Here is a 20,492-nt window from a genome sequence, read left to right as displayed (position 1 = left end):
ATCATAATGGTAGTGGGGGGGTCCATGTCTGCCCAGATTGCTCATAGTTTAGATGCTCTGGAGCTCCATGTCACCTGACTGCCCATTGCTTCAGTCCATTTGTTAGTAGGACTGCAGTGCAGATGGGCACTGGCATGGTTAGTCTGCACCTAACCTTTGGAAGTAGACAAAACTATCCCAGTGGTAGGAGCCCCTTTTTTCTTCAGTGAATGGTCTCTCCATTTAATCCCTAGCTGCTGCTGTTTCCTAGCCGCTCTTCTTCTACACAGAAGGTGATTGCCTCTTCCATCCTGTGAATATGTGTACATATGTAAAAAATGTGTGTCAGCATACCTGTGTATGCCTTAGCTGTTATTGGCTGCAGTGCCTGTGACGTCCCGCAAGCAGGGCAGGACCGAAGCTTGTACACAAATAAAGCAGCAGAGGACTGAGAGGTATTGCAGAACATAGCAGAGGTGGAGAAAGGTGCGTATATGCTTGATTATTATGTTAGTGCATAGGGAACAGGGTTTAGAGAAATATTACAACTCAGAAAACACCTTTAACTCTATGTCTACATGGGAAGTCTTCTTTGAGTATCCCCCACAGATTATCCACATACAAGCCAGTAAAAAATCTGCTGGCTCTGTGGATATAAAACCTGCACCGTAGGCCAATTTATGCAGAAGACTTTTCCAGCAGCGCGTGGGTGAGTTTCCTGAAATCTCATGCACATTGCTTACTCTGTAATATGCTGCATATTTTCTATATAGGAAATCCCAATTGGAAAATACACAATGTATATACTGGGCGTAGAAGTACCCTAAAAGCATGTCTGTGTGTTTATAAGATGCTGTGTTGTGTGCTAATACATGTACAGTTAGGGCCAGAAATATTTGGACAGTGACACAAGTTTTGTTATTTTAGCTGTTTACAAAAACATGTTCAGAAATACAATTATATACATAATATGGGCTGAAAGTGCACACTCCCAGCTGCAAAATGAGAGTTTCCACATCCAAATCGGAGAAAGGGTTTAGGAATCATAGCTCTGTAATGCATAGCCTCCTCTTTTTCAAGGGACCAAAAGTAATTGGACAATGGACTCTAAGGGCTGCAATTAACTCAGAAGGCATCTCCCTCGTTAACCTGTAATCAATTAAGTAGTTAAAAGGTCTGGGGTTGATTCCAGGTGTGTGGTTTTGGATTTGGAAGCTGTTGCTGTGACCAGACAACATGCGGTCAAAGGAACTCTCAATTGAGGTGAAGCAGAACATCCTGAGGCTGAAAAAAAAGAAAAAATCCATCAGAGAGATAGCAGACATGCTTGGAGTAGCAAAATCAACAGTCGGGTACATTCTGAGAAAAAAGGAAATCACTGGTGAGCTTGGGAACTCAAAAAGGCCTGGGCGTCCACGGAAGACAACGGTGGTGGATGATCGCCGCATACTTTCTTTGGTGAAGAAGAACCCGTTCACAACATCAACTGAAGTCCAGAACACTCTCAGGGAAGTAGGTGTATCTGTCTCTAAGTCAACAGTAAAGAGAAGACTCCATGAAAGTAAATACAAAGGGTTCACATCTAGATGCAAACCATTCATCAATTCCAAAAATAGACAGGCCAGAGTTAAATTTGCCGAAAAACACCTCAAGAAGCCAGTCCAGTTCTGGAAAAGTATTCTATGGAAGGATGAGACAAAGATCAACCTGTACCAGAATGATGGGAAGAAAAAAGTTTGGAGAAGAAAGGGAACGGCACATGATCCAAGCCACACCACATCCTCTGTAAAACATGGTGGAGGCAATGTGATGGCATGGGCATGCATGGCTTTCAATGGCACTGGGTCACTTGTGTTTATTGATGACATAACAGCAGACAAGAGTAGCCGGATGAATTCTGAAGTGTACCGGGATATACTTTCAGCCCAGATTCAGCCAAATGCTGCAAAGTTGATCGGACGGCGCTTCACAGTACAGATGGACAATGACCCCAAGCATACAGCCAAAGCTACCCAGGAGTTCATGAGTGCAAAAAAGTGGAACATTCTGCAATGGCCAAGTCAATCACCAGATCTTAACCCAATTGAGCATGCATTTCACTTGCTCAAATCCAGACTTCAGACGGAAAGACCCACAAACAAGCAAGACCTGAAGGCTGCGGCTGTAAAGGCTTGGCAAAGCATTAAGAAGGAGGAAACCCAGCATTTGGTGATGTCCATGGGTTCCAGACTTAAGGCAGTGATTGCCTCCAAAGGATTCGCAACAAAATATTGAAAAAAAAATATTTTGTTTGGGTTATGTTTATTTGTCCAATTACTTTTGAGCTCCTAAAATGTGGAGTGTTTGTAAAGAAATGTGTACAATTCCTACATTTTCTATCAGATATTTTTGTTCAACCCTTTAAATTAAACGTTACAATCTGCACTTGAATTCTGTTGTAGAGGCTTCATTTCAAATCCAATGCGGTGGCATGCAGAGCCCAACTCGCGAAAATTGTGTTACTGTCCAAATATTTCTGGCCCTAACTGTATGTAAAAGCACATTGCACACGCATTACAGGAGCATTTTACAAAGGAAAGCAAAAACAATGTTTGCAAAGCTACTGCAAAATGTGTCCGATGTCATAATTCTGCTGTAGTTCTGGCTGATATTGCAGTCTATAGTTGTGCCAAACAGCCTGCACTCCAATTAGACTGAGCACTGCTGAGATCACATGGTCCTGCAGGAACATCCAGCGTAATAGATGTGGCCCTGGCATCCCCATGGTAACAACATTTGTCCAATGCGTAGGATCATTGACAATGAAATGCAGAATAAACAGATATATAAATAAAAGCAAAGGCAGAAAAAAAAATATCTGCTCAGTGCAGGATTCACTAAATCATTCCAGACAGATACTTGTCTAGCCTTTGTTTGAACACTTCCATAGTGGGAGAACTCACCATCTCCCATGGTAACCTGTTCCACTCATTGATCACCCTCACTCTAAGAAAGTTTTTTCTAATATCTAATTTGTGTATCCTCCCTTTCAATTTCATCCAACTGCTTCTATACTTTTCTTGTGCAAATGAGAATAGGCATGATTCCTCTGCACTGTGACAACCTTTCAGCTTTTAGTAGACAGCTATTAAGTCTCCTATCAGCCTCCTTTTTTGCAAGCTAAGCATTCCCAGATCCTTTACCCGTTCCTCATAGGACATGATTTGCAGACCGCTCATCATCTTGGTAACTCTTCTCTGAACTTGCTCCAGTTTCTCTATGTCTTTTTTAAAGTGGGGTGTCCAGAACTGGACACAGTATTCCAGATGAGGTCTGACTAAGGAAGAGTAGAGGGGGATAATTACCTCACGTGATCTAGACTCTATGCTTCTCTTTTTGGCTGCTGCATCACGCTGTTGACTCATGTTCAATATGATCTATTAGTATACCAAAGTCTTTTTCACATGTGCTGCTTAGCCTAATTCCTCCCATTCTGTATGTGCTTTTTTTTATTTTTCTTGCCCAGATGTAGGACTTTGCATTTCTCCTTGTCAAATACCATTCTGTTAGTTGCCGCCCACTGTTCAAGCTTTTCTAGATCTTTTTGAATACTCTCCCTCTCTTAGTGTTACACAGAAGAAATACAACAGAAAAAATTCATCCCACGCTCCTCACAGCAGAAGAGCATAAAATTCTTTCATCAAAAGAAGACTCTATAATGGTGTAGACAAATCCAGAATCCTCGCGGTACTGGTGAATGGCTTAGTCCATATAAGCAACAAACAAAATGACAAACAACAAATAAAACCTTTTGATGGGATAGGTGCAACGCGTTTCAGGGTCCTGACACTCTTTTCTCAAGCTGCCTCTTATTGACAGATCGCTCCTTAAATAACTGTAGTAATCTCCGCCATTAGTGACATCATCACGTCAAAACGTGATGACGCACAACATGACTGCAAAAGCACATTCCATGTATTACGTTCTACAGAGGTTTCATTGCAGTTCAAAGCTAAATGCAGGCACAATCCTAATCTTCTCACAGTCAGGGGGCTGGAGACCCATCAATGGCAAAGGGAGAGGGACAATTAAAGTACAACTCATTTTTAGACCACATAGAGCTCTTCTCCCTAAGATAAAAATTTTATATTCAAACTTGTTTTTGTTACTTAAAAGATTAAAAACACATCTAACGGCAAAACATCTAAAAACATGTCATTATTTTGGAATATGAAAAAAATATATATATATTAAAAAAAAAAAACATTGAATAATTTCAATTCATTATTAAATAGCACATTATTTACTATTTATCAATAAATAGTACTATAGCAGCAGGAAGAGAACATATACTAGTGGCTTACTGCCTTGTCAATTCCATATTTGGTCATTTTTTCAAAAAGTATGCTATGAGATACTTTGTCAAATGCTTTACTAAAGTAAAAAAAAAACTATATCTACCACATTTTCTGATCAACCCAGTCCGTGATTCTGTCATAGAAGGAAATTATACTTTTCTCGCATGACTTGTTTGTTACAAACTCATTCTAGCTCTAGTTAATTACTCCATTCTCATCCAGGTTTTTGCAGATATGCTGTTTAGTAATTTGTTTAAAGATCCCGGTACAGAAGTCAAGCTCACAGGCCTGTAGTTTTCTGGATCCACCTTGCCGGTTTTGAAGATAAGGACAACATTTGCCCTCTTCCAATATTTTGGGATTTCTCCTGTTCTCCAGGAATTTTCAAAGATTATGGCGAGTGGTTCAGCAATTACCTCTGCTGCTTCTTTTAGTATCCTAGGATGTTATTCGTATGGATCTGGAGACTTGAATTAATTACGTTACCTAAGTGTTCCCTCACCATCTCTCTGTTTATAGATAGCTTGCATTCTTTTATTCCCCCAATAGCACAAAAAAAGATCAGTTGATGTTACGTCTGCTTTCTGAGAAAAAAACAGAATTAGGGCGCCCACCCACTGGCGTTTGCGATTTTCGTGCGTGAAAAACGCAGCGTTTTCGGCGCGTTTTTGCTGCGTTTTCCGTGCGTTTTGCGGCGTTTTTTGCGGCGTTTTCGCGGCTTTTTCGTGCCTTTTCCATTAATTTCCATTGACATTCATGGGTGCATTAGGAGAAAAATAAGGACACATATGCAACTGACAGTTCCTATGTTAAAAATCGCAACGCACCGCAAAAAAAAACGCCAGTGGACAGGAGTACATTCAATTCTAATTGCTCTTGAGAAAAAACGCAAAACGCAAAGAAAAAAAAATCGCCAGTGGGTGGGCGCCCTTAGGTCCAAGATAGCAGATCCACTTGTTTTGTCTTCTACCCTTTGCAAAATAAAGTTGTCAGCAAGAGCAGATAAGAATTTGTTGGACTCATTACTTTTGCCTGAGAGAGATTCCCAACAAATATCTGGATAGTTAAAATCTCCAATGATCACTATGTTGTACTTTTTAGAGAACTTGGCCATCTGATGTCGAAAGAGTTCATCCATATCTTCTGCTTCTCCAGGCAGTCTATAGTAAATGCCTATAATGGTGTCCTTTCTGTTATTCTGGTAGTCAACACAAAGGGAGACGTCAGCAGTACAGCCAAAAAATGCCTCAACAGTGGGAAATATATGTTATGGACTCGGACTCCAATTGATCATTGTAGATAATCAAGAGGTTTCAGGTAGCAGCACAATAGGGAAACATAAAGAGTAGAGATGAGCGAGCACCAAAAGGCTCGGGTGCTCGTTGCTCGAGTCGAACTTTCCGCAATGCTCGAGGGTTCATTTTGAGTAAAGAACCCCATTGAAGTCAATGGGCGACTCGAGCATTTTTGTATATCGCCGATGCTCTCGAAGGTTTTCATTGGTAAAAATCTGCAAAACCCAAGAAAGTGATGGAAACGACACAGAAACGGATAGGGCAGGCGAGGGGCAACATGCTGGGCTGCATTTCAGGTTCCCAGGTCCCACTATTAAGCCACAATAGCGGCAAGAGTGGGCTCCCCCCTAACAATTTTTACTTTGGACAAACCCTCATTAGTAAGCCACACATTAGCTAAGCACCACACTACCTCCAACTAAGCACAAGCACTGCCTGCGGGACACACCGCTGCCTCTTTTCCTGGGTTACATGCTGCCCAACCCCCTGCATGACCCAGTGTGCACAGCGCACACCAAAGTGTCCCTGCGCAGCCTTCAGCTGCCCTCATGCCACACTCTGGCCCCATAGCCACACCACCCTCATGTCTATTTATAAGTGCGTCTGCCATGAGGAGGAACTGGAGGCACACACTGCAGAGGGTTGGCAGGGCCAGGCAGCGACCCTCTTTAAAAGGGGCGGGGCGATAGCCCACAATGCTGTACAGAAGCAATGAGAAATCCAATCCTGTGCCACCTCCGTCAGGAGCTGCAAACGTGGGCATAGCAATGGGGAATCCATGTGCCACACACTATTCATTCTGTCAAGGTGTCACATAGCTCAATCAACACTGAAAGGGGAAAGCCGTCTGCGCTCTGCCCCCTACCCAAGTCAGTCAGTGTCTTTGTGCCAGACAGGTCAAACACCGCGATGGGAACTAAGTTTGCACCAACAGCATAGGTGGGTCCTAGGAAACCCAAGAAATGAACAAAAAATTGATCTGAGCGGCCAAACATGGTAGACTTGCACCGCGCCCACAGCATAGGCCTCGGCCCACAGATTCAGCAATCCTAGGCAGGAAGCGGACTTTCACTGCACCCAGGACATAGGCCTCTGCACAAACCCTCAGCAATCGCGGGCCTACAGCGGACTCCAATGCTAGTGTAGCTGTGTACGTCTCATTAGCGCTGTATTGCTCCTTTAGTTGGTCCCAATGCAGTGCCCCGGATAGCAGAGCTAACGTCAGATTAAATACAGGTGGGCTTCGGCCCACACTGGATGCCCCAGTCAGATTGGGGTTTTTTATAAGTATACACAGGCAGGTACAACTCCCTAATGTTAAGTCCGTGTGGTCCAACAGCATCGGTCGGTCCCAGGAAGCCACCGGCGGTACTTAACTAAATCCCATTGCATTGCCCAGCACAGCTGAGGTAACGTCAGATTAAATGCAGGTGGGCTTCGGCCCACACTGCATGCCCCAACCTGACCGGGGTTTTTAATACATAGACACAGGCAGGTACAAATCCCTAATGTGAAGTCCCTGTGGACCCACAGCATGGGTGGCTCCCTGGAACCCACCGGCGGTACATAAATAAATCCCATTGCAGTGCCCAGCACAGCTGAGGTAGCGTCAGATTAAATGCAGGTGGGCTTCGGCCCACACTGCATGCCCCAGTCTGACAGGGGTTTTTAATAACTCAGCATATAAAGGCAGCATCCAAAGTTCAATAAAAGACTTCTTTATTTAGACCAATAAAAAATGGAGGATAAAGCAGGCAGCCTGAGTGGTTCTGAGGATTTGTTGTGGAACTTTGGAGTCAGGTCCCTATCAAAGGCTTTGCATCTTCTAAACAAGCTTCATGCTTATGGCATACAACAAGTGAGTGCTGCTGTTGCGTGCTATATTATTAGGGGTTTTTAATACATACACACAGGCAGGTACAACTCAATAATGTGAAGTCCGTGTGGACCGACAGCATGGATGGCTCCCTGCAACCCACCAGCGGTACATAAATAGATCCCATTGTAGTGCCCTGGACAGCAGAGCTAACGTCAGATTAAATACAGGTGGGCTTCGGCCAAGAATGTTTTCATTGTTGGAGGAGGAGGAGGAAGGGGAAGTTTTTGAGGCAGTACGTGTCCTGTCCCCGTGTCCGTGGTTATATGCACCTTACCAGTAACCGCGTTGGTGGGATAGTGGTCGCGACTGTGCACCTATTAGCGCGGTTTTATTCCGTTGGTTTTCGGAATGTGTCTAGGATTAAGTGGGCCGTGGTGGGGGGCTTTCTTATTATGTCGTTTAAGGTGAAATTCTTGGACTGCCGCCAGACGGACCACTGCGAAAGCATTCGCCAAGAATGTTTTCATTGTTGGAGGAGGAGGACGAGGAAGTTTTTGAGGCAGTACGTGTCCTGTCCCTGTGTCCGTGGTTATATGCACCTTCCCAGTGCCCGCGTCGCTGTAAAGTTGTCGCGCCTGGGGAACCTAGTAGCACGGCCTCGCCACCATCATGTCTTTGGGAAGCCTCCGTTTCCACAACCCTGTAACATTGCAGTAGCAGCAGTATAGGCAGAGCCGAGAATTAGTAACATTTCAGTGGTAAGAGTATGCACAAACCCCTGTAACATTTCATTGGCAGCAGTAACGACAGACCCCACTAACATTTCATTTGCAGCAGTATACACAGACCCCAGTAACATTTTAGTAGTATCTGTATAGACAGAACCCAGTAACAGTTCAGTAGTATAAGTCTAGACAGACCCCAGTAACATTTCAGTAGTATCAGTTGCGACATGCCCCAGTCGCATTTCAGTTCCAGCAGTGCAGACAGACCCCAGTAACAGTAACGTTGAAGCAGTATGGGCAAAGCAGCAGATAAACAATTCCCTGGCAGCAGTGTAGGGAGAGCAAAGTATTTGTAACATTTCAGTAGTAGCAGTATAGTCAGACCCCAGTAACATTTATGTAGAAGCAGTATGGGCAGAGCCCACTATTAGTTACATTTCTGTTATAGCAGTATAGACCTGCCCCAGTAACATTTCCGTTGAAGCATTATGGGCAGAGCCCAGTATTAGTAAAATTACAGTAGTAACAGTGTACACCAAAGAAGATAACATTTCAGGAGCAGAAGTATCGGCAGACCGAAGTAACATTTCTGTTGCTGAAGTATAGTCAGACCCCTGTAGCATTACTGTGGCAGAAGTATAGGTAGGCAGAACAGAGTTACATTTCTGTAGCAAAAGTGTAGGCCAACCCCTGACACAGTGGTGTACCATGAGTGCAGGCGAAGCCCATAAAAATTACTTTGTAGGCGAGGGCCCGAAAAATTGGTGTACCGACAGTACAAATGTACCCCAGAAAAATTGCCCATGCCCAACCCAGAGGGCAGATGAAACCCATTAATCGCTTAGCGTACTGTGGCTTAATTTTTAACTAGGCCTGGAGGCAGCCCAGTCTAAAAAACAATTGGTTCAGGTGGAAGTTTCAATGCTTTAATGAGAATTGAAACAGATAATTATTATTTAGAAAAGTTATATGAGCATTTTGGCCCACAGAAAAATTGCCCATTCGCGGTGATTACGAGAGGTTTCAGAAGGAGGAGTCGGAGGAGGACGAATATCATACACAGATTAACAAAGGTCTTTAGGTAGCACTGCTGTCCGCTGGTGGAGAAGAGAAGTCTGGGGAAATCCAGGCTTTGTTTATCTTTATGAGTGTAAGCCTGTCGGCGCTGTCAGTTGACAGGCGGGTACGCTTGACCGTGATGATTCCCCCAGCTGCACTAAACACCCTCTCTGACAAGACGCTAGCCGCAGGGCAAGCCAAGACCTCCAGGGCATACAGCGTGAGTTCGGGCCACGTGTCCAGCTTTGACACCCAGTAGTTGTACGGAGCAGAGGCGTCACGGAGGACAGTGGTACGATCGGCTACATACTCCCTGACCATCTTCTTACAGTGCTCCCTCCAACTCAGCCTGGACTGGGGAGGTGTGAGACAGTCTTGCTGGGGAGCCAGAAAGCTGGCAAAGGCCTTGGAGAGTGTTCCCCTGCCTGCGCTGAACATGCTGCCTGATCTCCGCGCCTCCCCTTCTACTTGGCCCTCGGAACTGCGCCTTCTGCCACTAGCGCTGTCAGATGGGAAGTTTACCATCAGTTTGTCCACCAGGGCCCTGTTGTATTGCATCACTCTCAAACCCCTTTCCTCTTCGGGAATGAGAGTGGAAAGGTTCTCCTTATACCGTGGGTCAAGCAGTGTGTACACCCAGTAATCGGTAGTGGCCAGAATGCATCTAACACGAGGGTCACGAGAAAGGCATGCTAACATAAAGTCAGCCATGTGTGCCAGGGTACCTGTACGCAACATATGGCTGTCCTTACTAGGAAGAACACTTTGAGTATCCTCCTCCTCCTCCTCCTTAGGCCATACACGCTGAATGGATGAGAGGCAAGCAGCATGGGTACCCTCTGCAGTCGGCCCAGCTGTCTCTTCCTCCTCAGGCTCCTCCCCCTCCTCCTCCTCAACGCGCTGAGATATAGACATGAGGGTGCTCTTACTATCCAGCAACATACTGTCTTCCCCCGCCTCCGTTTCAACAGCAAAGCGTCAGCCTTTATGCTTTGCAGGGAACTTCTCAACAGGCATAGCAGGGGAATGGGGATGCTAATGATTGCAGCATCGACGCTCACCATCTGGGTAGATTCCTCAAAGTTTCCAAGTACCTGGCAGATATCTGCCATCCAGGCCCACTCCTCTGTAAAGAATTGAGGAGGCTGACTCCTACTACGCCGCCCATGTTGGAGTTGGTATTCCACTATAGCTCTATGCTGCTCATACAGCCTGGCAAACATGTGGAGTGTAGAGTTCCACCGTGTGGGCACGTCGCAAAGCAGTCGGTGCACTGGCAGGTTAAACCGATGTTGCAGGGTCCGCAGGGTGGCAGCGTCCGTGTTGGACTTGCGGAAATGTGCGCTGATCCGGCGCACCTTGCCAAGGAGGTCTGACAAGTGTGGGTAGCCTTTCAGAAACCGCTGAACCACCAAATTAAAGAGTGGGCCAGGCATGGCACGTGCGTGAGGCTGCCGAGCTGCAGAGCTGCCACCAGGTTACGGCCCTTGTCACACACGACCATGCCCGGTTGGTGGCTCAGTGGCAAAAGCCAGCGGTCGGTCTGCTCTGTCAGACTGTGCAACAGTTCGTGGGCCGTGTGCCTCTTCTCTCCTAAGCTGAGTAGTTTCAGCCCGGCCTGCTGATGCTTGCCCACCGCTGTGCTGCCGCGCCGCGCAACACCGACTGCTGGTGACGTGCTGCTGACAAGTCTTGATTGCGAGGTAGAGGATGCGTTGGAGGAGGAGGAGGTCAAGGAAGGTTTAGTGGAGGTGGCATACACCGCCGCAGATACCAGCACCGATCTGGGGCCCGCAATTCTGGGGGTGGGTAGTACATGAGCGGTCCCAGGCTCTGAATTTGTCCCAGCCTCCACTAAATTCCCCCAATGTGCCGTCAGGGAGATATAGTGGCCCTGCCCGCCTGTGCTTTTCTACTAATCTGTGGTTAAGTGAACCTTGCCAGTAACCGAATTGGTGAGGGCGCGTACGATGTTGTGTGAGACATGGTCGTGCAGGGCTGGGACGGCACACCGTGAAAAATAGTGGCGACTGGGGACAGAGTAGCGTGGGCTGCCGCCGCCATCATGTTTTTGCACGCCTCAGTTTCCACCAGCCTGTAGGGGAGCATCTCCAGGCTAATCAATTTGGCTATGTGGACATTTAACGCTTTAGCGTGCGGGTACGTGGTGGCGTATTTGCGCTTTCGCTCCAACGATTCTCTTAGCGACAGCTGGACGCTGCACTGAGAGACATTGCCGGATGAGGACAGCGGAGGTGAGGGTGTGGGTCCAGGCCAGGAGATGGTCGTGCCTGTGTCGTGAGAGATGGGTTGGATCTCAGTGGCAGGTTGGGGCCCAGGGGGAGAGGCAGTGGCGCAAGCTGGAGGCGGTGAACGGCCTTTGTCCCATCTTATGGGGTGCTTGGCCTTCATATGCCTGCGCATACTGGTGGTGGTGAGGCTGCTGGTGGTGGCTGCCCGGCTGATCTTGGCGCGACAAAGGTTGCACACCACTGTTCGTCGGTCGTCCGCTGTCTCAGTGAAAAACTGCCACACCTTAGAGCACCTTGGCCTCTGCACGGTGGCTTGGCGTGAGGGGGTGCTTTGGGAAACAGCTGGTGGATTATTCGCTCTTGCCCTGCCTCTACCCCTGGCCACCCCACTGCCTCTTCCAACCTCTCCTGTGGCTGCAATTGCCTCCCCCTCTGAAGACCTGTCCTTAGTTGGCTTATCACACCAGGTGGGGTCAGTCACCTCATCATCCAGCGGCCCTTCCTCCGAATCCTCTGTGCGCTCCTCCCTCGGACTTACTGCCCTCACTACTACCTCACCGATAGACAACTGTGTCTCATCGTCATCGTCCTCCTCACCCACTGAAAGCTCTTGAGACAGTTGCCGGAAGTCCCCAGCCCCACCCCTAGGACCCCGGGAACTTTCCAAAGGTTGGGCATCGGTCACGACAAACTCCTCCGGTGGGAGAGGAACCATTGTTGCCCAATATGGGCAGTGGCCCGAGAACAGTTCCTGGGAGTCTGCCTGCTCCTCAGAATGTGTCATTTTTATGGAGTGAGGAGGCTGGGAGGAAGGAGGAGGAGCAGCCAGAGGATTCAGAGTTGCAGCAGTGGATGGCGTAGAAGACTGGGTGGTTGATAGATTGCTGGATGCACTTTCTGCCATCCACGACAGGACCTGCTCACACTGCTCATTTTTTAATAAAGGTCTATGACGTGGACCCAAAAATTGCGATATGAAGCTGGGGACCCCAGAAACTGTCCTCTCTCTTACTCCCGCAGCAGCCGGCTGCGATTCACCTGGACCAGGAACTCATCCTATGCCCACACTCTCACTTGGGACTCCGCGTGCTCGACCGCGATCGCGTCCACGTCCTCTGCCCCACCCCTCAGCATGCTGGATTAAGAATTGAGCAGAGACAGAGCGGTGTAAAAATGTTTGTGAATTATTGCCGCGCAGTTGGTGGCTGCCAGCGGTAATATAACGCAAAATGAAGCCAGAGATAAATTATAAGGAAGGCTGCACTTAGGCCTAGCTGTGAACTATGCAGTTTGGATGAACATGAAGTCCCACAGGCCACGCAGGAAATGCACTGGGTCTCTGGTTGTAGAAAATGTGTGATTTCTTGGCGTACACTTAGAGGCAGACTGAACTGAGGCAACACACAGTGCGGACAGAAAAATGTTTAAATGAAGGCTGCACTTAGGCCTAGCTGTGAACTATGCAGTTTGGATGGACGTGAAGTTCCACAGGCCACACGGGCAAATGCACTGGGTCTCCGGTAGCCGTATAATTTTTATTTTTTTTTTAAATCTCCTTATTTTTCTATGCAATGCAGGCTGAGGCTATGCAGTGTGTATTGCACTTTCAATCTATGGGCGTCGGGCACACCGTACACTTGTGAGACAGCACATGTATAACACAGAGCGTTGTAGAAAATGTGTGGTTTCTTGGCCTACACTTAGAGGCAGACTGAACTGACGCAATGCATAGTGCGGACAGAAAAATGTTTAAATGAAGGCTGCACGCAGACTCTGCTGTGCAATACAGAGGTACTACAACTCCCAGCTACCACGGAGTTAAATGCACACGGTCACAGTTTGCCCTAAGAAGAACCGTTGGGGTTCTTGTAGACCGGATTCTACACTACCACTGTCCCTGCCTGACCAATACTGCCCCTATACTCAAGTACAGACTGCAGCCTGAGAACGCTACAGCCGGCACGCCCGATATACATAAAAAAAAAATTGTGCAAAACTGCTCACAGCAGCCACAACAGTAATGCACTAGGTGAGCTGTGGCCCTAAGAAGGACCGTTGTGGTTCTTGAAGACGCTAACACTGTCCCTATAGCAGCTCCAGCATCAGCAGCACTTTCCCTGATCTCTCTTAGCGTGTGTCTGTGGCGAGCCGCGGCCGGGGCAGATTTAAATACTCAGGGGTCACTTGATCTCGCCAGCCACTCACTGCAGGGGGGTGGGATAGGGCTGGAACGTCACAGGAGGAAGTTGTAATGCCTTCCCTGTGTTTCTATTGGCCAGAAAAGGGCGCAAATTTCTCAGGGAAGGAAATGTAATGGAGTTGAGTGCCGCATGGTGCTCGTCTCGAGTAACGAGCATCTTGAGCACCCTAATGCTCGAACGAGCATCAAGCTCGGACGAGTGCGCTCGCTCATCTCTAATAAAGAGTCTTCCTAAAGAATTATTTGTCTACTGAAAATGGGCTTTAGGAGCTCTAATTTCCCTTGTTTGCTTCCCATGCTCTATGCATTTGTGTAAAAGCATTTTAGTTTGTGTTTGGTGTCTCTTGCTCCTCTACTTTCCTTCTGATTTTTTTTGTCTTTGTTCTTTCTATCCACTTTTAATACTAAGGTTCTCAATTGTATACATTTGCTGTATATTTTTACCTAATCCAATATGAATGGCAGCAGACACACTTAGGTGCAATAAAACAGGTTTTTTCTTTATTCCATCCTCAGTAGATTACACGAGTCAGCAGACATGCGGATTCTCTATTGGTTTGAATTAGTGCGGAATACCGCTAATCATCCATACAGGAGACCATTGTGGATTCTGCAATTCAAACCTGGCCGTGTCTAGGCGGCCTTAGACTTCTCTTTTTTTCATTTACTTTGCATTTGTTAATTTACAAAAATAAACTATTGGCACCTCTATTTTTGAAAGCATTTATACTTTGCAACATTTTTTACATACCTGTTTAAAACTTTTGCACAGTACTGTAGCATTGTGGTAAATGTAGCCCAATAATGAACAGTTAAAATTGCATAAAGTTGTCCATAAACTTAAGGGCTTATTCACACGGGCATATATGCTGCCCCTCTGATGCATTGGCGTACACGCTGGCAGTGGCAGCTACATAGATTTCTATGGGAGCCTATGTTAGCTGCCAGAGAAGGGAGGTGGGAGAGAGTTTAGCATCGTGACTGCTAAACTCCCTCCCCCTTCTGTTTTCTTCTTCGCCCCTTGACGCTGTTTGCAATGGGAGGGTAAGGGGCGGAGCTAAGCTCTACCCATTCCGCCCCCTCCCATTGCTGGCTGTGGACAAGGGGCAGGGAGAGGCGGAAGCTTAGCTCTGCCCCTGTGTCACTTCCTCCCATTGCAAATGGCCGGAGAGGAGGAGAGAGAAGGTGAGCCAGCTAGGGGGAGGGAAGGGGGGATGTCTTCCCAGACCCCATGGCATTCCGGTTTCTTTATATATGCCCCGGGCCCTTTGCCGGTCAGGCATTTTTACGGTGCCGTCGGGCGCACATAAAACGCTTATGGCTGAGTAAATAGGCACTAAAGGAAAACTTTGTGGAAAAGTCTGCTGACTTTTACATATTTCAAGAATAGTCCATTTTCACAGATTTCATACAAAATATTACTCAAAATCACTATGGTTCTTGTGAATTTGGTTGAATTATTTAGAACGCATCACCAAGATTAATATACTGGAGATCAGAAGGTACAAACAGTATAATTGGGAACACCAGTTCTAAATATAAGGGCCTGCCTTCTGGCAACCACAAAAGCAAATTGGAATAATGGAGCTATTGTACGAGTATCACTAGCTCTTGCAATTTAGATCTAATTGCCAAGCTGCACCTGCATTTGCAAATTCGGCCTGGGTAAAACATGAAGGTTAGCACCCTAGAAAGGGAGACAGCATGCTTCATCAGAGCTAAACTCAGGAAGTGTTTTCATTCACATCATATGAATTTCACGAAGAGGTGCATAAATTCAGAAAGGAAACTTAGATTTCTTAAAGGAAGTAGGAGTATAAATTTATAAAATTCACATAGATTTAACCCCTTGGTGACCAGCCCATAGTGTTTTTATGTCCTAGCTAAGAGGGCTTTAATCCCCAAGGACGTAAAAACATGTATCCTGCGGGGATTACAGCCAAGTGGGCAATGGACATGACAGCTCCATGCTGTCAGCCCCCGGAGGTAGCTGACAAAATGAAGCTATCATGGTGGGCTGCGGGGAACTCCCCCCGGCAAAGGGATCGGCGCTATGCAATCGATAGCGCCGATTGCATTAAAGTGCAAAAAAGTTTTTAAAAAGTCAAACATTCAGCTGCCTTCATGGATCGGATTCATGGAAGCTGCTGAGATTACTCTCCCCAGTCCACTGTGCTGTCTCGTGGTGATCTGCTCTTCCAGGACCTGATGCCAGCCTTCTGTGCATGCGTGCCAGGAGTCATTACGTCAGCCGCATGTGCAGAAGGCCGCTGAGCGGTCCCCGGGCCAGTGATTGCCGTTATCCACTCGATAATGGTGAGGACAGAAAAGTTTTAAAAAAGTTTAAGTTTCATCTCCCCTCATGGATCCGATCCATGAGGGAAGGTGAAAATACTTACCGTGGGGTTGCCACCTTTGTCACAAAAAAATACCGACCATTGTTAAAAAGGGGCGTGGCTTATCATCCGACCATGGTTAAAAGGGGCGTGGCTTATCACAGCATGTCTGTCCATTGGTGATTGTTCATTGCATTACCCACTGTGACAATCCGGCCATGGGTAGGGCAGTGAACACTTTCCATAGTGTTGCTATGGAAAGCACAGACACGGCATCTATCAGTGGAGAATCATTGCGATCATTCAAAATCTTGGCATGCTGTGATTCTCCGCAGTGAGTCTATCTACCAGATAGACTCACCGCAGAGATCGGTTAGCACTCTCCCCCCCCCCCCCCCCCCCCCCCACGCTGGCAATATTCCACCTCAGCCATGGACAGGGGGCCTTATTATTCTACACACTCTCCTCCATCTCTTAATTACTTTCCTTGCACTCTGCTCCCTCTTCTCTCCTCCCCCTCATTACCTTTCACCACAGCAGCAGCTTCCTCTTCTTTCCATAGAACTGCGTTAATGATAAGCCCCGCCTCTTCCAGTGCGGTCAGGTGACCCTTCCTCCTAGTAGCCCATACACTATAGCAGGAGATCAAAGCCGTCCGTCAGCTCTGCAGTCCGGCCATGTACCTGGCCTCCACAGACTGTTCCCTTCAGAAAGCATTCAAAAATACCGGCCTGTAATAGAGCCAGTAAAAAAATACCGTCACCGGCCTGGAGGTAAAAATACCAGCCAGAGAATTACCGGTCAGGTGCCAACCCTAGTCCTCCGTGATTTCCTCCAGCTTTCGGTATCTGCCATGAGCTTCTGCGCATGCACCGATGTGGCGCACATGTGCAGAAGGCCGGAGAGCCCAGCAAATTTAAAATTCCACTGCACCCCACTGTCAAAAGATAGATGTATGCGGTTACCAGTCACATGATCACTGTTATCCACTGGATAGCAGTGATCATGGAAAGTTAAAAAGTGTAAAAAAAGGTTAAAAAAATTTAACAGTTTCATCTACCATTACTGATCGTACCCGTGAGGAGAGTTGAAATTACATACCCAAGGTCCCCGGATTTGTCCCCTGATGGGATCTTTATCCACAAATCACACCCTGGCTTCAGCGCATGCGCCTGTCAGTATTATGGCAGACGCAGGCGCAAAAATCAAGTATTGCCCGGGAAATTTTAAATCTCCCTGCTCCTAGCCACCAAAATTAGCCAAGAGCATGAAGATGTCACGGAGGCCCACGGTATGCACTTCTTAGTCATGTGATCGCTGTTATCCAATGGATAATAGCGATAACATAAAAGTTGTTTTTTTTTAAGTTGAAGTTTCATCTCCCCTCACCGATGTGATCAGTGAGAGATGAAACTTCTTACCGGAGCCCTCCGCATTTGAAACCGCAATCCAATCATCCTCGACGGACCTTCCTCGACTCCTGCGTATGCCCCTGCCGGAAAAAATGCCAGACATATGCACAGAAGCCAGGGAGCCCAGGAAATTTTAAATCTCCTTTCTCCTGGCAATCAACGGTCACCAAGAGCGGTGACCGCTGGCCTGTTGAGCGGTCCCCAGTCATGTGATAAAAAGGTAGCAATCTACCTTGTGCTTTATGGTCGCGGATATACCCGCAGCCCATATGTAACTAGCTGAGCAGCGGTGGGGGTAATATAAATACGAAAAAGGTGTACTGCGCATGACCGCCTGTGTGAGTAAACAGTTATGCGCAGTACATTGCGTGGCCATACGCAGGGCCATGGACGGGCTCACAGCTGAGATCCTCTGTGGGCGTCTACAAGCAAATTCCACATACAGCCGCGTGACCCGAGCGTTATTTAGACTGCTACCTGTAATGCGTAATTTACAAGAAGTCCCCGGGAACACTTGCCTTCCTGCAGTTCCAGGAGCAGCTTGTTGAACACCTTCTGTGTGAGACTGCCACACCTCAGCAAGCTTACAAAGCTTCACAGAGCGTTACTATCTACACCCCATTCCTGCCACTGAGGTCAAGAAATGCCTCCCAAAAAAGCATGGGAGGAGGGATAACTGGTTTTATTGACACCATGTGCCCATACCAACCAGCCCCCCTAATTACCCCCGTCTTCAGACATACCACACAGTTTAGATTATTACTTTTATCTAAGATTTGGGGAACACCAAAAAATTGGGGTGGGGGGTGATTTTTAGGGAGTCCATTTTTTTTAGCGATGGGCCCTGGAATGTATTCAGTTGCAGCGGCTCCATTGAAGAGAATGCCTGCATTTTTATTCTTTTTTACACTAAAATCTTTCTTTTTCAGGTAAGGGCTTATATTTTTAAGCCCTTCCCGAAAATTCATCCCGCGCTCGCTGGCAGCCCATTGCTTTCAATAGAGCCGGCTGTATTGCCGGCTCCATTGAATTCAATGGGCTAACATCGTTCTTCTCTGCCACAGCTGTTACAGCTGTGGCAGAGGAGAACGATCGTTATGCTGACAGTGGGGGGGGAGGGGGGTCTCACTCTTGCCACTATTGTGACTTAATAGTGAGACCTCGGAGCCCGAAGTGCAGCCCTGCATGTTGCTTCTCGCCTGCCCTATCCATTCCTGTGTTTTTTACATGACTTTGGTGATTTGCTAAGATTTTCACAAATGAAAACCTTAGCGGAGCACCAGTCATATACAAAAATGCTCGAGTCGCCCATTGACTTCAATGGGGTTCGTTACTCGAAACGAACTCTCGAGCATCACTGAAAGTTCGACTCGAGTAGCGAGCACTCGAGCATTTTGGTGCTCGCTCATCTCTAATGTGGATGTGATTTTTTTTTCCCAGCGTGCGGATCACTGCCGTCAGGCAGAACAAAGAACAATTCCTACACTGAAAAAATGTTTTCTATTCTTTTGACAGATGAGTAAATTAGAGCTAGCAACAGCCATAGGATGTCTCTTCAAGACAAGCCAAGTGTTCAAGAACCCGACCTTTTCATCAGTTTATCACAAGTATATGATTCCCGTTTCTGAAGAAATTATCAATATGGTTTTATCCTTTGTGCAAGTAAAAGTAAGTATACTAAAAAGACATGTTATTAGGTAAATTATTCCAATCCCGTTTGTATGTAATGATGAAAGAAAACCTGTTGGTTCTCCTGCTATATCTGAGTAAATACTTGCATTCTCTCTAAAACAATAATTCTGGGACATCTTTTATTGAATCTCTGCATTATGTAATTCCCCACCTAGAAATGAATGAATGAATCGACAAGCATGAGTAATCATTCCACTTATCTGAAGAGAATGTCCATGTGAAATCTGATATTGTCAGCACTGATTGGTCAATAGATATCAAACTGTTCCTTTTCCAATTTAAGGGCTTATTCACACGCTTTTCACGGCCAGCCGATATACCATGTGATGCTACCATGCACAGGCTCAGCATATATGAGGTCAGGAAGGAAGAGGGGAGACAGCTTAGCTCTGCTAAACTGTCTTCCCCTTCCCTAACCCCTTGCTGGCTTACCTCCTCTCTCCTCCCCTCCAGTTGTTTGCAATGGGAGGCGCGAGGTGGAGCTAAGCTCCCTTACCCTCCCTGACTCTTATCTGCAGCCAGCAATGGGAGGGGCAGGGTGGAGCTTAGCTCCACCCCCTCCCATTGCGAACAGCCTGGAAGGGAGGAGAGAGAAGGAGAGAAGCGAGAGGGAGTTTAGCATTCATTGGCCGCTGTCATTGGCTCCCATAGGAGTCTATGAAGCGGCCGATGTAGTCCAGCCAGGAAGATAGTTCCAGGACTATCTTTCCTACCCGGCATAAAAGTATTGCGTGATCACACAGGAAAGCCTGTGTGATCTGATGCATTGGAATCCAATGCATCAGATGGTACTGTATATCGCCTTGCCGTGAAAACGGTGGCTGATATACGCTCATGTGAATAAGCCCTAGGGCCACCTTCACACAAACGTATTTGCGCAGTGTGTTATGCAAGAAAAATTTGTGCACATAAAATGCAGTGAATAGAAACCATTGATTTCAGTGGGTTCGTTCACATAAGCATATTTTGTATGCACATTTTATTTGCACAAAAAAATATGCAACACATTCTATTTTCCTGTGTATTTGCGCCCATTTCAGTGGACAGGAGCATGGCTGCAGGTTTTTTTGCGTGCCCTAGAAGTACAGTAAAGCACATGAATATGCCACACCCATTTCACAAAAATGTAGTGCAAATGCGTGCGTAAATACAAAACCTCCTCATTTCACTTCGGGAAAGTAGTAATGCTTTCAGTGGATGAACCTTACCTCGCACTCTCGTATACCAAGCACACGGTGTGATGCTACCGCCTACTCCATTGATGCGATGCAAGGGCACACCCAAAAATAGGATGTGTCGCGATGTGGGGAAAAATAAAAACGCTCATGTATAAGACTCCATTCAAAAGAATGGGTTTCATATTCGTAGGAGATTTCTGCGCCTCAC

At 46.7% G+C, this 20,492-nt stretch overlaps 1 protein-coding gene across 2 annotated transcripts in view; it reads left to right on the top strand.

The window, feature by feature from the left end:
• Positions 1 to 418: 418 nt before the first annotated feature.
• Positions 419 to 20,492, top strand: part of LOC136576242 (putative methyltransferase DDB_G0268948) — a 32,693-nt gene continuing 12,619 nt past the window's right edge. The window contains exons 1-2 of one of the 2 annotated variants that reach the window (XM_066575361.1): positions 419 to 465; positions 18,930 to 19,082. In XM_066575361.1, the coding sequence (XP_066431458.1) occupies positions 18,930 to 19,082 (153 nt within the window). In that variant the 5' untranslated portion in view covers positions 419 to 465. Of the gene's footprint in view, positions 466 to 4,555; positions 4,713 to 18,929; positions 19,083 to 20,492 lie in introns of those variants that run through there. The other variant, XM_066575360.1, reaches the window with a different exon arrangement.

This window comes from Eleutherodactylus coqui, chromosome 8 (genome assembly GCF_035609145.1).
Source record: "Eleutherodactylus coqui strain aEleCoq1 chromosome 8, aEleCoq1.hap1, whole genome shotgun sequence".
Classification (NCBI taxonomy): domain Eukaryota; kingdom Metazoa; phylum Chordata; class Amphibia; order Anura; family Eleutherodactylidae; genus Eleutherodactylus; species Eleutherodactylus coqui.
Note: the sequence above shows the minus strand (reverse complement) of the source record. Positions and strands in the feature narration are given on the sequence as shown.